Raw genomic sequence first — 16,970 nt, forward strand, 5'->3', positions numbered from 1 at the left:
TGTGGAAGAGTGAATACCCTTGCCCAAGCACCCCTCGCAAATGATTGGCCCCTCCAATGTTTGTCGGAGTTATAAAAACAAATCGGAAAGGGAAATGAGAATTGGGTGGGGGAACGATGAGAATGGATCAAATCTGTCTTTGGAGAGACATCCTACGCTATACACGAAGCTATCGGTCATTGAGTACAGAAATAGTTATAAGAAGTGTACGTGGCGACATTGAAAGCTAAACGTCTGTCAAATGGTTGTGTGATGTGTCTAGTGTGTTGGCGAAGTGTTTTGTGCTTGTCACCTCTCGCTTTCAGCCCTCACCGCTGGCTAGCACCGTCCTTTTCAGGACAACGCGAAAAGAGAGCAGCTTGCGTCAGTCTCTCCTGCCAGTACATTATGGAAAGCCGTTTGGCTCATAACTATTACAGCTGTAATTTAAAATAAATACAGCTGTATTTAATGATAAATACAGCTGTATTTAATCATAAATACAGCTGTATTTAAAAATAATTACACCTGTATTTAAAAATATATACAGCTGTATTTATTATTAAATACAGGTGTAATTATTTTTAAATACAGCTGCATTTAAAAATAAATACAGCTGTATTTAAAAATAATTACACCTGTATTTAATAGTAAATACAGCTGTATTTATTTTTAAATACAGGTGTAATTATTTTTAAATACAGCTGTATTTATTATTAAATACAGGTGTAATTATTTTTAAATGCAGCTGCATTTAATAAATGCGGCTGAAATAAATTAGAACTTGAATCGGAAAATGTACGACATGCAAAGCGACAATCTCGTGGAGATACTACTTCCGGTGACGCCACTGGATCAGACCCGCCATTGCGACGTCAATTTGTTGCAGTCTGGTAATGAGCCAGAAGAAGTTTTAAGAAGGTAAGCAACGTTTTGTTTGCTTGTTCATTTGTGACTTAATGGAAGAAACAATGCGTGATCTTTGAAACACGGGTACCGGGTCCCGGTTTGATAACCACTGGCAGTGGCAATCAAAGATGGCGTGTAAAACTAAAAGCAACTTTCTGTGTTTTGGAGTTCATTAAATGTTGGGATGAATATGTCAGGTTTGAGGATGCACATTTCTGTAGGTTCATCTCGGTATTCCACCCCCTCGGCTTTCTGTTGTAAATATTAAGCTGAGCACGGTGATCGAATGTGGAAGCTACGTTTGGTCAAAGGTCACAGAAGATTTGCGTCGTGCAGCGAAGGAAAGAATCGCGATCTTGTTTCCGAATCGGTACCTCTTTGTTTTTCATTAAACCTGTCATTCTGCTTGCTCGGCTTTGTTAGATGTTTGCATATCGTGTTGCTATTTTCTTTGCTTTTATTATTGTTTCTTACTTGTGCTTCGTTTATCGATACAACGCAAGTAATAAAAGTGTTTGGCAATTTTCAGGGAAAATGGAATGCTACTTGTAAACTGTACAACGCATGGTGTATTCCAGGATATCTGATCAAGAGTTGGATGCGTTGGTGGAACCAATTACTGCTTCCAACAAGCTTACTGGGTCCTTAATGATACAAGCTCGTCTGAAAGGACAGGGGACAGTACTTCAGTTCAGGTAACTCTTCTGTGCTGAATATTAGAATAGTAAAGCTTCAAAAAGGAATTTTAAACTGTTGAAAAACAACTGAGAAATGGACCAATGTTTCACAGTCACAGATTCTGATTTTAAAGTTAAGTAATACCGTTTTTATATTTAGTCAAGTTTTGACTAAATATTTTAACGTAGAGGGGGGAATTGAGACGAGGGTCGTGGTGTATGTGTGTGTGTGTGTGTGTCTGTCTGTCTGTCTGTGTGTGTGTTTCGATCCATCATACAACGCCGCAGCTATGGAGGTCAATGCGTTGCTTCGGCAGGGCACTGTGGACTCCCCTAGAGTTGTATTTTGGGACCATGATTTTATGTTTTCCGCTGGAAAACAGTTTACGTTACCTGAATTTGCAGCGTCATTTCCTGGGTGATGGTGTGCATCTAGCAAACGTATATTCCCAAGCTTGGGACCTGTTGGCGTAACATATCAAGATCAAGAAGATCAAGCAACGTCAGGACAGGCCAGGTTGTACAAGTCCCTTCGTCAGGCGATAAACACAGTCGGTTTTTGTGTGATTAAATAATGTTGTAGCCGGGTCAGGTTGCATTGTGCGTTTTGACTGATCAGCTTACAAAGCACGGGTATAGGAACAGGGAATCTTCAAATTGTTTACATTTTCTTTCTTGTTTGATGCGGGTGGGTGGCATAAATCGACGGCTCTAAATGGGGTCAACCAGATCGGTAGATGGGAAGTAACTCGAGTTTATGACAGGCTCGTTGTGGATGATGTCCCTTGTCTAAAAACCAGTTCAAGGTGGATCCGGAATGGTTCTTCGATCAACACGATTGTTGAGTGTTCTGTCAAATCAAGATATCGTGACATGTTTCAACAGTATGTTTCTGTGTTGGTGGATAGTATGGATCAGTGTTTTTCCAGAGTACTTGGAAATAATTTTCAGGTGAGATTCTGATGAACATGTTGGTGTTACGATGCCTTTTCATGTGAGCGTTTGTCAATTCAGAGAATCAGAATATTTGTTCCTGTGGAGGTACTGTATGTCAATTACCTCGGGTGTTTGTCATTTCAGTGAATCAGGAAATATTGGTTCCTGTGGAAGTACTGTTTTGTCAATCACCTGTTATTTTGCCTAGGAGATTCCAAATTTATTTTGATTGTGGTACTGTGGGCTAGGTAATATTTCATGTGGAGGTACTGTTGTCACTTGTGTTGGCTGGTGCCTCACAGATTACAAACACTATTTTGGTTAAAGTACATGTACCGTGGGCTAGGTAATATTTCATGGTGGGGCTGATTTTTCAGAGAATCAGAAAACATGGTTCGCTGTTGTTCTTTTTGTCAAATTAAGCTATAGGGCCTCAGAGATTCCAACATTAGTTAGTATGTGGATTTGTTAGCCAGGTATTATGTTGGTGTGTGACAGTTCAGAGAACCATGATGTAATTTCCTGTTGGTGTTCTGTTTGTCATAAATGTATTGAGCCTCAGAGATTCCAAACTCGTTTGGTGGGGGTACTGGGTGCCAGGATTTGAGTTTGACACAGAAAACACAATTGGTTTGAAGTACTTTGGGCCAGATTTTAATCAATTTCTTTGGTTTGTATTTCAGACTCCCAAAATCTGGTGACAACTTCAGAAGTATGGGATATTAAACACCTTTTACAGGCTGAACAGTGAAGGAGTTGTTAACTCCTGCAAGGAGCAGCAGACAAGTTCAAGGCTTATGTGTAATTCTCAGTAATCTGACAAATAAGGCTGTGTTCACATATCCTGTTTTTTATGCACAGGAATATGCCTCCCAGGAGGGCAGCGTCAAGGCGGGTAGCCGAAGTGACCCGAGCCGCTGCAGGTCGGCCGAGGGCCAGCAACCAGACAGCCTCGCAGCGACAACCCGGTGGGTTTGAGTCAGCCACAGCAGGAGGGGAAGAAAGCGCCACTGCTTTGGCCGCGGTATTGGCAGAACTACGCAGGCTGGGGGAGCGGCAAGAGACCTGCCAAGTGGCCATTGTCTCGCTCCAGAAAGACAACCAACGTCTGCAAGAAGCTGTTTCGGGTGATCGTGAGGCCATCGCCTCAACATCGGGATCGATGACAACCGGTACCAGCAATTCTACCCTGTCTGGCTCGGTTGCCAACCTGGTCAACACAATCACAGGTGAGGCGGCAACCCAATTGGTGCCTGTTGTTTTGTTCGTCGAGGATAAAGTTAAACGCAGGATCTGGGGCCCGGGGCGTCAATCCACAATGACAACTGAAAAGTTTCAAATGGAAGCGTGTCAATGTTAATTGTAATTCAATCTGACAATGATCTCTTTCCTGCGTTCATGCGGTTGCAAACAGACCAGAATTGGTTCTGTTCTGTTCACATAGTACTTTGAGTTCACTTACATGCAAGGGTGATGCACAGTATTCCTATGGAGAGAACTTCATCTTTAAGTGTACTTCGATTAACTGAAGATATTCAATTGTTTACTTCAATGTGGGAGGTGTGCAATGTGTAAATACACATCAACTCAGTCAGTAAGATTTATGTGCTGGTGTATGATGCAGAGCTGTCAGCCCCTATGAAGCTTCATGTGTAGCAATCTTGAATTTATAGTGTAGCAAATGGTGTTTATCTTTAAGTATTGCATCATCTTATAATCCACTGCACCTACATGTTTATATGTCAAGACACAAATGTTGCAATAACTGTGTTCAGACAAGAAAACAGCAGCAGGAACAAATGAACATTGTAGAGTGTCTGTATAACGAAGTAGCATTTTCTGTTTTACAAGTAGCATGCTACATCGAAAGCGTAATAGTCTGCAGCTCTAATTGGGCCACTAATGCGACATGGTGCTTTTGGATTCCACAAGTTATTTTGCATGTTGTTTTTAAGGCAAATATGTCAGAAGCTCCTAAAGAACTTTAGTGGGTAAGCCTGTGACATTGTTGTCCACATAGAGAATACTATATGGTTTCCTATGAAATACCAGTTTTACTCAAGTTGTGCTTTTAAATATTAAACTGCGAACAATATTTCAAAACACTAGTGTAAAACTGGTATCAAACAGGAAGCCATGTAGTATTCTGTTTATCCTACATACAGGGTTCGTACAGGTCATGGAAAGTCATGGAATTTGATTTTTAATTTTCCAGACCTGGAAAGTCATGGAATTTCAATTCAAGTCATGGAATTTCAATTCAAGTCATGGAATTTAACATAAATAAGAAAGAAAAAAAAAATAACCTTTAGCACGCCAGCTTTCTTTCGAGTTGTTTCTTGACAACAAAAAGTATGCGGAATTGGAACGAATTACCAAGGAAGATCTTCGCAATGAACTGTGTATCGCGGTGAAAAAAATGACAGTTCGTCAAGTCACAGTGTTAGTGACGGTTATGAAACGGAATTTACGAAAGTGCAGATGGATACAAACAGTGGCTGGTCCAGTTTAGTGAAATGACAGGACCAGCAAACATTACCGATAATCTGACTGCGTAGCAAATGCTTGACTTGCTTGTCAAAGAGACACTGCGTAGAAACTGACTCAAATTCAGTGCAAAGCAAGCCAGTGTCAAAACTGGCAGTGACAAGATGTAAAAAGTTTGCGTGTTCGGAAATGGCGACCTGTGGATCTAGTCATGGAAAATGTTATTGAGGCTCATGGGAAAGTCATGGAATTTTGTTTCTAAAAACCAGTGGGGACCCTGTACATACTGTTGCATGTTCATTGCTGTAAATGTCCCTTTGTCGAAGCGCCCAGATTGAAGAAGCTTAAAAATTGAACCTGGATCTCTCCGAATGCCTCGTGTAATCTTTTATGTCAAAGCAAGGAAATGTCACTGGTGTGGTGTTTACGTTCTTAAAATTCTTCCGAGTGTTCAAAGAAGGACGCTTGTTTCGGTATTGGAGGCAGTGAAAAATCAGGTCCTTGTCAGACAAGACCTCTTTACACATGCAATGTAGAGTGAATGGTATTGTTATGACATGAGTGGTATGTCACGTTAGTGTAATAAGTTGTATTCTTACACGCTCCACAAAGGCACAGAGTACGGGGAGCCATCCCGCGGGTTGATCCTGGTGGAGTAGCTGTCAGAGCTTTGGCGTTGAGGCCCACGAGACGTCGTCTGTACCAAGTATCAGGACCAAACGCTCTCTGGCATCTAGACGGATACCACAAGTTGATATCGTGAGTACAGCTACAAATACATACACTGGGCACAAAAAAATCCTTTTTAAAAATTTGGTGAATGTTGAGTGTGTCCGGTGGTGGGGAGGATGTTGGGGGTTGTGCCAGTTTGAACATGGAATTTGAGTGGATTGATACAGGTGGCATAAGGGTGATAAGGAATTCTCTTATTTTATGACGCTGGAATCTTTCTTTTAAGACCTACATAACCCTGAGATAATAAGGTCTTATAATGGGGGTAAACTTACAGAGGTTATGAGCAGAATATCTTAGAGAACAGCATACCTGCCAATTGCTACGATTTTGGCGCAGCATGCTCCGATTTTGCAGGAATTGCTACGCTGCTACTCTAAGCCCTGAGCTGCTACGCTAAAAAAAAAAAAATGACAAGCGTGCAAAATGTTCACTTATTGCTTGACAATCAACAATGAACATTGCATAACTAGTCGAGTACCGATGGCTGGGAACCACTCCGTTATGACTCGATATTGTCCACGTGACTTGCTTAGCAAATCGTGAATTTTATTGCAAGCATTCGCATTTCCGGTGACTCTATGCGCCAATTGTGAATTTGATTAGAATATGCAATGCACTTGTTAAGTTGTAAGCTGTGCACAGTGACGGTGTTAGAAGTGGAAACTGGAGGGAGACAGGATAAAAACGGGGAAACGTAAGGGTGGTGAAGATTATGGTGCAAGTTCCACACCGATGCGGGCAAATCATTTTCAACGATTTTTGCCGAAGAATTCGACAGACTTTGCGTGTATAGGTAATAATACCTGCTATTCCGACTTGGTTGTGTGACAGACGTTTTCTTCCACACGAGATTACGTTGATTGTCTAAATCTACTTTTTGACGGAAGTGGCCGAACAACTGTGAATGACGTCTCGTTATATGGGAATGACGTCACAGTCATCGTCACAGTCTGTATCTTTTGAAGCATCTCATTCTTCATGACGTCTTTCTGTGTCTGCATCCGCAAAATGTTTGTTCATTCCGGAATCTTTGTCATCTATGTTCAGAACTCTGTCCTTATAGTGTCAGACAAACAGGCCTCCTGAGCGAACCACTTTCCAAGGGAAGTTAAATTCGCGTATGGAAACAGTACTGTCGTCTGGGGTGCCGTTTTCAGTATTCTGAGCGTTGAAGAATCTGTAAAGAGAAGAAACGATAACAGCAGGAGAAATAAAAGTCGTGTGTGCATTTTATGTTTTTTTGGAGTGACGATTTTGAGTTTGAATCCGTTCTTGCCATGCTCCTAAAGCGTGTAACATACAATCTTGCATACGTTTGCTTTAGTAGTGGCAAAGAAGGAAAGCGTGTGACATTGAACTATGTTTAGACGGTTGTAATGTCGTAGAGCTCTCAGAATCTTACAAACGTTTTTGATGGCATTTTAAATGCGGGCTTGCGATTCAAATTTAAGATTATGCGAGTGCTACGCTTATAAACACCAATTGCAACTCTGACATTTGGTGAAAGTTCCAAAATGCTACTCTTTGGGCTTCACAGGGGTTGGCAGCTATGAAACAGGGTCTTGAAAATGTCTTGTTTGGGATCGTAAAAGGAAGGGCGTCTTCTAAGGGGTAGGTGGGTAACGAAGGTGAGTCGTGTGCAAGTATTTTCTTTTCTTTTCTTTTTATTTTGTCATTTTCTGGATATGTAATGAAAGACTGGTCCATTGATGATTTCCCCACGGAATACAAAACATATTCTGGTTATACCTTACCATTTCTACTGGGTGGTTATTTAAATTTGGTTGCTTGGTGTTTTTTTTAACAATAAACACCCCTTCAAGTTAACAGAGAAATAAGCAGAGGGGGGAATACTTTTCGGTGAATACCAAGCTACCTAGTCCTAACAAATAACCACCCAGCAACCAGTCTGAATCCTCGATAGCTCATAGGTTGAGAAACCACACTGTGTGGTCACTGCTTGGTGACTGAAAAGTTCTGAATGCTCAAATATTCGAAAGAGGAAAGAGCTCATACATACTCAACTGCATTTACACTATTCATTTCAGGTTTCAACACACAGAATCCAATATAAGATCCATAAGTTTGGTTGTTTTCTAAATCAAAATCTACGTTGTACCAGACACAAGGTCTCAAGGCAAGTAACTCTCATATTTTGTGTAGAAAATAGAGTTGTTCCCATTTTGCATTTGTACAAATAAAAAGACAGTAATCTGTAGGTCAATTATATTTCACTTCATAAATAGAACTTTTTTCCCCGAGATACTTAAACATGAAAAGAACGCAAAAATATTTGCCTTATCGTCTTAGCAGAACAACTATGTACTTTATTTTATTCGAAATTAAATTAACTGCTATAAAGAGTTTGCAGAATTGCGCAATTTTCACAGAACTCTTCAACCATGGATTAATCACATGCTTGTGCAGGTAGACTGGCTGAGTGAATAATACTTGATCAAAATAATTATGTGTGCTGTGGGCAGGCTGTCTGTCTGTCCAAGGACAAAAAATGTAACGTTGAGCTGTTATCTCAGAAGTTTATACAGCTAGACCTCTGAAACTTTGCACACTTTTAGGGTTTGATGATTTCACGAAGTGACCGCAGTTTCGTTGACCCTCATCAAATTTTGGGGTCACAGCGGGGTCATGTTCGTTTAATAAAAACTTAACGTTGATGTTATCTCAGATGTGTTTTTAGCTAGAGCTTTAACCCTTAGGCTGGTTGTCGCGACATATGTCGCGCTACTTTACGTATGCTGTCACCTGGTTGTCACGACATATGTCGCGCTATTGGCTCAGTCTGTTTGGTCGGTTCCGATTACCTCCCATTGATGCGAAAACCTATATGACTGTTTTTTGTTATGTTTCTCTCTGTTAATTCACCAGTGGCTATGTAACATGTGTTACAGAATTGCACCGGTGTAAGGGTTAATAGTACGCACACTTCTAGGTTTTGATAATGTACCAACTTGACATAAGATTGTGGGCGGGGATGTAGCTCAGTCGGTAGCGCGCTAGATTTGTATCCAGTTGCCTGCTGTCAGCGTGAGTTCGTCCCCACGTTCGGCGGGAGATTTATTTCTCGGAGTCAACTTTGTGTGCAGACTCTCCTCGGTGTCCGAACACCCCCGTGTGTACACACAAGCACAAGACCAAGTGCGCACGAAAAAGATCCTGTAATCCATGTCAGAGTTCGGTGGGTTATAGAAACAAGAAAATACCCAGCATGCTTCCTCCGAAAGCGGCGTATGGCTGCCTAAATGGTGGGGTAAAAACGGTCATACACGTAAAATTCCACTCGTGCAAACCACGAGTGCACGTGGGAGTTTCAGCCCACGAACGCATAAGAAGAAGAAGACGACATAAGGTTGATTGACCTTCGTCACAGCCCACTTCGTCAACATCACGGGCCAAAGAACAGGCCTGGGAATGATACGCCTTTCGTCGTATTTACGACGAAGTCCTTTTCTAATTGTGTAAGAAAAGAGCCTCCGTGTGCCCTTAAAAATGCTTAAAACGCAACATTTTCCCGTCAGTACGCCCAAACCACTTTTACTCATTCCCAGGCCTGAAAGAATCTAGACACAGCCATCGTCGAACGCTGAAGAAGAAGAAGATTGACCTTCGTCAAGTTTTGGGGTCACAGGGGGTCATGTTCGAATCAAAATATCTTAACATTGATGTTATCTCAGGTGTTTTTGAAGCTTGAGCTTTGAAACTTTGAACACTTGAAGGATTTGATCATCTACCTACGTGACCCTAGTTTGGTTGATCCCTGTCACATTTTGGGGTCACAGTGGGGTCAAGTTTGTAAAAGCTTTACATTGCGGTTTTCTCAGTTATTTTTTATTAAATTTCACTGAATTGTATGTGTTATTAACCAGCAGACATTACCAAAATTTTGCTTATTTTTATCAAATTTTAGAGTCCCAGCAGTTAGTGGAATCCTCCTTTTAAGACCTACAAGACCCTTAAGGCTTATGGACATGACGAAGAAAAGTCATATAAAGCAATTGCTTTTCTTGATTTATTTCTTTGCAAAATTGAAGAAAGGTGGATTAAATGGGTTACACACCTTTTCTCAATGATATATATTAAAAATAATGGTCTTGATTCTCGGTCATGAAAAAGCACTTTGACCATTACTTTTTAATATTTACTGAGCATGTTACCTGTACTTATTTCCCAATAACTCTTTAATCAGAATTTGTGTGGTGAAATCACATATGGAAACGGATCTCTGTTTGTTATATTGCAGGTGGAAAATGGTGATTCATGGGGCAATCGATGGCTTTAGCCGGGCCACTACCTTCCTCCATGCCACCGAAACAACAGGTCAGAGACCGTTCGGGATCTGTTTTTGGGTGGAACCCAACGCTTTGGACTCCCGTCAAGAGTCCGCATGGACCATGGTGGCGAGAATCTGGATGTCGTCGCCCTCATGAATGAACACAGGGGAGAAGGGAGAGGCAGTGCGATGCAAGGCCGCAGTGACCATAACCAAAGGATCGAGCGTCTCTGGCTCGACGTCTGGAAAGATGTGGTGAACCCTTACCATGACCTGTTTACTGCAATGGGAACACCACAGGCAGAAGGTGGTCTGGGGATACTGAACATGGACAATCCCATTCACTTGTGGGCCCTCCACTATGTTTTTCTGCCCAGGCTGAACCGGTCCCTACAGTGGATTGTGGAACAGAAGAACCACCAACCCCTGAGGACAGAGCGCAACAGAACTCCCCTGCAGCTCTTCTTCAGGGGGATGCTGGAGAGACGAGCCAGCACATCCACAGCAGTACAGGACTTCTGGAAAGGGAGAAGCCTTCAATCGATAATCGAGGACCATCCTTTGCCAGACAGTCGTTAGGATGTGCCTGCCACGGCTTGCCCCCTCTCTGAGGAACAGCTCGTGCAACTAACGGAGCGCATTGACCCTCGGAGTGGGCCACCCACCGATCAACATGGTCAGATGTTGTTCTCCAGTTCGTTGCCAACATGCTCGAGTAAAAAAAAAGTTAGCTTGTGGACACCCCAAACCTGAAGTGTATAGCAGACCTGTGAACCCATACGATTTTGCCATATTTTGTACGCTTGATTGTCCAGACTACAAGCAGATTGGTCAGTGGAATCACAAGAAAAATTCATTGTCTACTTTTATTTACAAGCGCATTCCAAAGCCGATCCAGTGTTTTGACACATGATTACTGCTTTTGTCAATGAAAGAAGCATTCGTTTTAAATTGTAAACTTATTAGGCTACTTGCCCTATCCGCTCTAGCCACGTAATCGTGCAATAAATCTGCAATATCTTGCATGGCGTTGGGAGGTGTGCCTCAATTTGCGGGTTTGCTTTGAGACCTCAGAGTAAGGATGTGTCTGGGTGCAGACACTTCGCCTTCAAAAAAGTTAATTTGCACTGAGCAGCATTGGGCTGCAACAATGAAAGCCTCAAAAACAATCATAAAGTTTGTTCAAAGTACCAAGCATGGTAGAAGGTATAAGCAACTGTTTTTTTCAAATTGGTTTAAATCTGCGCTCTAATTCTAAACCAATCTTTGTAAAGTGGAAAGTCATTCAAATAAAGCGAAATTATGTCCGCTGTGTATTTTATTATTTTTAAACACAGGTACTGCACCACGAAAACAATATTGCTAAAAAAAAAAAAAAAATATGTACACTTTGTGAAAGAAAGTTGTAAAGAAAGTTTTACACAATGATTTGCCATTAGGTTACCTGTTTAATTGCACCAAACAGACATGGGATTCTTCCGTAAAATTACGGAATTCCGTAAATTTTTAGGCTCCAGGGATCATTCTTGAGATTCGTGCAAATCCGCTGAGAAAATGTTGGGGTATATGTAGGTAAAGACCCAAGTTTTTCGGCCGGTCCGCTGATCGCGACGCTCCATTCCATACTATTCTTGAACGGTTGGTTCCTAAAACGGTCAGACTGTTGCTGGTCGATCCGTATGGGAACGCGCTCTGTGTCTTTGTCTCCTACAGTCACCGTTTCAACGTAGCTATCGGGGATTCAGTATAAGCTAAAGCATACCGTATGAGAATGATTCGGCGCCATTTTTACATCGCTTCGAGCCACTTGCCAAAATGATGAGGAAGCTAAAGCGAGACGAAACCGTTCTATCCCGGGAAATTGACCAGCAGAAGTACAAGAAAAATCTCTGGAGATTCGACTGGCTCGATGAAGTTGTATCATTGAGCTGGAAATACGAGAAAGGCCAGAAGACACAAGACGTGAAACTGAAAGTTGGCGATGCTTTTGCTAAAATCAACTTGCCGGGAAAAACTTAGTGCACTTTGTGCAACGATGTTAATGTTATCAACTACGGTTCCAATGGAAAGACTGCCCTCAAAAGCCACTTGAAAAGCAACAAGCACCTGACTATCCTGAAAACCCAGTCGTGTAATCAGTCACTGGGGTCGTTTGGCACCGACGAGGTAAGAACATTGAAACCACACCGTCACACGCCACCACCCCCCCCCCCATCCCCGCCTCTCTCTCTCTCTCTCTCTCTCTCTCTCTTTCTCCTCCTTATTTTGAGTCTTAGCGTAAAATTAATTTGAGAAACATGGAAAGGGAGGGGGGGGCTATGATTAAGCTGAAATATGCATTTCAGGGCCATTTTTGTGTGTCTAAAATACTAAAAACCTTCAGCTTCTGGGGGCTTTGCCCCCAGACCCCGACCAGGGGCGTTGCCCCTGGACCCTACTTTTTTTTTCCTTAATTATCACTTTTTCTGAATCCCATGTCTGACCAAATTTCTTTTGATGTATCTATAGTATAGATTTATAAAGTTGAAAATTGCTGAAAGTTTTTAAAACAGACTATTGTTTTTGAAAAAGACCTTAGTGTATTTTTAGGTTTATTGATGCTAGATATATTTATATATATATATATATATATATATATATGGCTTGCCCAATCCAACGTATAAAGGAACTCATTGTTATTCAGCCATTAACCTTCGCCGGCACTCGTTATCGACTACACACGGACGCATTCGTGGGGCCGTGCAGACCCATGCTTCTCAAAGAAGGAAAAATGTGCATATCCTTCCGTGGCACTCGTGGGGCCGTGCAGACCCATGCTTCTCAAAGAAAGAAAAATATGCATATCCTTCCGTGGCACTCGTGGGTCCGTGCGGACACAGAAGGGTGTTTGATGCAAATATCTCTTAAACGAGTTGGAATTTTTTAATGAGCTTTTAGAAATGCCTCAGACACCTAAAAAGCTATCATCTCCTAAAAGCTCATTAAATTTCAGTGATAATTAATTAATTAATTAATGGTCAAATTTAGACTGCACACGGTATTTGGTAAAATATTATGGGTCTGCATGGCCCCACGAGTGCCACGGAAGGGTTTGCACAATTGTCCTTCTTTGAGAAGTATGGGTCCGCATGGACCCACGAGTGCCTCGGAAGGGTATACACGCTTTTCCTTCTTTGAGAAGTATGGGTCCGCACGTCCCCACGAATGCTTCCGTGTGTAGTCTAAATTTGACCATTAATTAATTAATTAATTAATTAATTATCACTGAAATTTAATGAGCTTTTAGGAGATGAAAGCTTTGTAGGTGTCTGAGGCATTTCTAAAAGCTCATTAAAAAATTCCAACTCGTTTAAGAGATATTTGAGACAATGACAAAAGGTGACGTTTTCATGTCAGTATGTCCCAAATGACATCACCAGTACATTTTTCATTCTATCTAATCTGTTTTCGTTCTATTTTTTCTAATAACATGCGTTAACAATTGATTGCCAACTGGAATGGAAGAGCACAAAAAGTGTAACTTGATATGTAGTTTCTCTAGAGGGAAAAACATCTTCCACTTTCATGTCAGTGTGTCCCATGCAACATACATTTGCCAAACAGCTATGTGTAAGTAGATTATTTGTTAGTGGTATAGAAAATACTGATCAACAATCAAAGTCAGTTTTCACATTCATTTTCTACCTATTTCTTATTTGTTTATTCTTTTGGCAATGGTGAAATGTCAGCAATCGTGTGTCATTCGGGACAGTAGACATGACACCTGACCTTTTGTCACTGTCTCATTTGCAATCAAACACCCTTCTGGGTCCGCACGGACCCACGAGTGCCTCGGAAGGGTATACACGCTTTTCCTTCTTTGAGAAGTATGGGTCCGCACGTCCCCACAAATGCTTCCGTGTGTAGTCTAAATTTGACCATTAATTAATTAATTAATTATCACTGAAATTTAATGAGCTTTTAGGAGATGATAGCTTGTTAGGTGTCTGAGGCATTTCTAAAAGCTCATTAAAAAATTCCAACTCGTTTAAAAGATATTTGCAATCAAACACCCTTCTGGGTCCGCACGGACCCACGAGTGCCGGCGAAGGTTAAAGACATTTTCCGAATTACAATGGTTTAATAGCCAACTTGCACAATACCCCTTTTGAACAGCTCTCTGGTGCGAAAGATAAGGAAGGTTCACTTCCCTACGGGCAAACGTTTTGCTCTCACAAGCACTGGTGTTCTCTGGCTTGTGTAAAAAAACCAAAATAAAATCTCAATCGCCTTACTTTTGTATACAGGACATGCTTGGGTACTTTGAACGAACTAAAGGATTATTCTTGCGGCTATTATTGCCGCAGCCAATAAACCTTTAACGACTTTGTGTGTGTCGGTGTGTGAATGCTCTGATTTGTTTTGCTATTGTGTATTGCCGTGAGCTCTGGCGAGAAGGGGTGATTAATTTATGTTCATTATTATTATGTCTCACTGTGTTTTCACAGCTGTACAGAACAGTGAAAGGGATACTCGTTCAAACTTTGGTATGATGCCATGAGCGCCATAGTTTAACTAGAGTCAAATCAGTTATTTTTCTTTTTATATTCAATGGTGCCTCATTCACCCATATTCATCAGAACATAAGCTTTTTGCAACGTTCATTGAAGGTCAAGGTCCCTTTAAGTTACCTATCAAACCTCATAGTGGTGTTTATTGTTTATGGTTAGTGTTTTCCCCTGGAGCAATTTTTTGATTAGTGCTTTTGTGAACAAGAAACAATTAACAAGTGGCTCTATCCCATTCCCCCCCCCCCCCCCCCCCCCCCCCCCCCTTCCACGTGGCGATATAACCTTCGTGGTTGAAAACACCAAAGAAAGAAAGTGTTTTAAACATTTTCAGTTCTCCATTTAGTTTGGTGAAGTAGTGTAGAGCATTTTTTGAACATCAATAATCATGTATGAATTTATTGCATGTTTGTTGCTAGAATATTAATCATTCTTCTGCTGAAGAACTTTGTGCCTGATGAAAGTAAACATTGTGGTCAGTCGCATAGGTACCCCCCGCGGGTTTGGGGGAAGAATTTACCCGATGCTCCCCAGCATGTCGTAAGAGGCGACTAACTGATTCTGTTTCTCCTTTTACCCTTGTTAAGTGTTTCTTGTATAGAATATAGTCAATTTTTGTAAAGATTTTACTCAAGCAGTATGTAAGTGTTATGTCCTTTGTACTGGAAACTTGCATTCTCCCAGTAAGGTAATATATTGTACTACGTTGCAAGCCCCTGGAGCAAATTTTTGATTAAGTGCTTTTGTGAACAAGAAACAATTGACAAGTGGCTCTATCCCATCTCCCCCCGTCGCGATATAACCTTCGTGGTTGAAAACAATGTTAAACACAAAATAAAGAAAGAATAGGCACCCCCTAAAATCAAAGGTGAGTTTTAGATACTAAAATGTGCCAACAATTTTAACAGCACACCCGAGTCCCCTTTTTGACTCACATGCGTAGCAAAAGTGAGTCTATGTACTCACCCGAGTCGTCCGTCCGTCCGTCCGGAAAACTTTAACGTTGGATATTTCTTGGACACTATTCAGTCTATCAGTACCAAATTTGGCAAGATGGTGTATGATGACAAGGCCCCAAAAAACATACATAGCATCTTGACCTTGCTTCAAGGTCAAGGTCGCAGGGGCCATAAATGTTGCCTAAAAAACAGCTATTTTTCACATTTTTCCCATTTTCTCTGAAGTTTTTGAGATTGAATACCTCACCTATATATGATATATAGGGCAAAGTAAGCCCCATCTTTTGATACCAGTTTGGTTTACCTTGCTTCAAGGTCAAGGTCACAGGAGCTCTTCAAAGTTGGATTGTATACATATTTTGAAGTGACCTTGACCCTGAACTATGGAAGATAACTGTTTCAAACTTAAAAATTATGTGGGGCACATGTTATGCTTTCATCATGAGACACATTTGGTCACATATGATCAAGGTCAAGGTCACTTTGACCCTTATGAAATGTGACCAAAATAAGGTAGTGAACCACTAAAAGTGACCATATCTCATGGTAGAAAGAGCCAATAAGCACCATTGTACCTCCTATGTCTTGAATTAACAGCTGTGTTGCATGACCTTGGATGACCTTGACCTTGGGTCAAGGTCACATGTATTTTGGTAGGAAAAATGTGTAAAGCATGCGAGTCGTATGGGCTTTGCCCTTCTTGTTACTTTAGTTGCAAGATCAGTACATGTTCTATCACGGAATTTTGTTTTGTTTTTGTAATTATGTGTATTTAGAGATTTTTCAAACCAAACTATTAATCTTTGAGCTCAGATGTCCTACTTTTTGACGTATTGGTATGTTTATTCAAGGTAAGCTAGACGAATCATTTGTATCAGGAAACTAAAATAAATGAAATTCTGATTTTATGTGAAAAATTGAATCAGTATCACAACAATTTCAAAAATTATTCATATTATGTGCTGGTTAATGACTATTACATTTGCAAGCCAAAGCTCTGTTTGCATTCTGAATTTTGCATGTAAATGTCCCATTTCAAAGATCACCTATATATTTAGGTGTGTGTGTAGTCTTTTTAAGAACATCAATTATATACATTTATTGGATCTTGATTGCTTGAATGTGTATGACACATAATTCTTGTGTATGAATAAATGTGTATGACAAGTTTGAATATTGGATAATACAAATTGTTTGTATGGATTTTGATTCCTGTATGGTGAGGCAATGAACATGTGCGAGTGAGATGTCTATGATGGACAGCAAAATGTAGTTATGGATTCATGGCTGCTAGTCTCATTTCCAGTCATATTAAAAAAAACAAGTTGTTTTTACAAAAACACAAAACATAACTCAAGTTGTCTGCCACAAATACAATTAATTTTAATCAAACAAGTGTCATGCAGAAAATCCACTTTAAATAAGGAAAATCATCACAAAATGGAATGCATAC

The 16,970-nt window shown here is 40.8% G+C and overlaps 2 protein-coding genes across 4 annotated transcripts in view; one reads left to right on the top strand and one right to left on the bottom strand.

The window, feature by feature from the left end:
* The window catches only part of LOC138947506 (uncharacterized), a 50,583-nt gene that overhangs the window by 7,531 nt on the left and 26,082 nt on the right, over nt 1-16,970 (bottom strand). The gene's annotated exons all lie outside the window — the stretch shown is intronic.
* On the top strand, nt 748-16,691 carry LOC138947505 (uncharacterized). 3 transcript variants are annotated; one of them, XM_070318989.1, is made up of 4 exons: nt 748-900; nt 3,363-3,730; nt 5,601-5,747; nt 9,982-16,691. In XM_070318989.1, the coding sequence occupies exons 1-3, from the start codon at nt 776-778 to the stop codon at nt 5,645-5,647; spliced, it is 540 nt and encodes a 179-aa protein (XP_070175090.1). In that variant the 5' UTR covers nt 748-775; the 3' UTR covers nt 5,648-5,747; nt 9,982-16,691. The 3 variants fall into 3 exon arrangements, with proteins under 3 accessions (XP_070175090.1, XP_070175088.1, XP_070175089.1); XM_070318987.1 differs by lacking the exon at nt 748-900 and adding an exon at nt 1,609-2,516; XM_070318988.1 differs by lacking the exons at nt 748-900; nt 9,982-16,691 and adding exons at nt 1,609-2,516; nt 7,772-7,920.

This window comes from Littorina saxatilis, linkage group LG14, assembly GCF_037325665.1.
Source record: "Littorina saxatilis isolate snail1 linkage group LG14, US_GU_Lsax_2.0, whole genome shotgun sequence".
NCBI classification, from domain to species: domain Eukaryota; kingdom Metazoa; phylum Mollusca; class Gastropoda; order Littorinimorpha; family Littorinidae; genus Littorina; species Littorina saxatilis.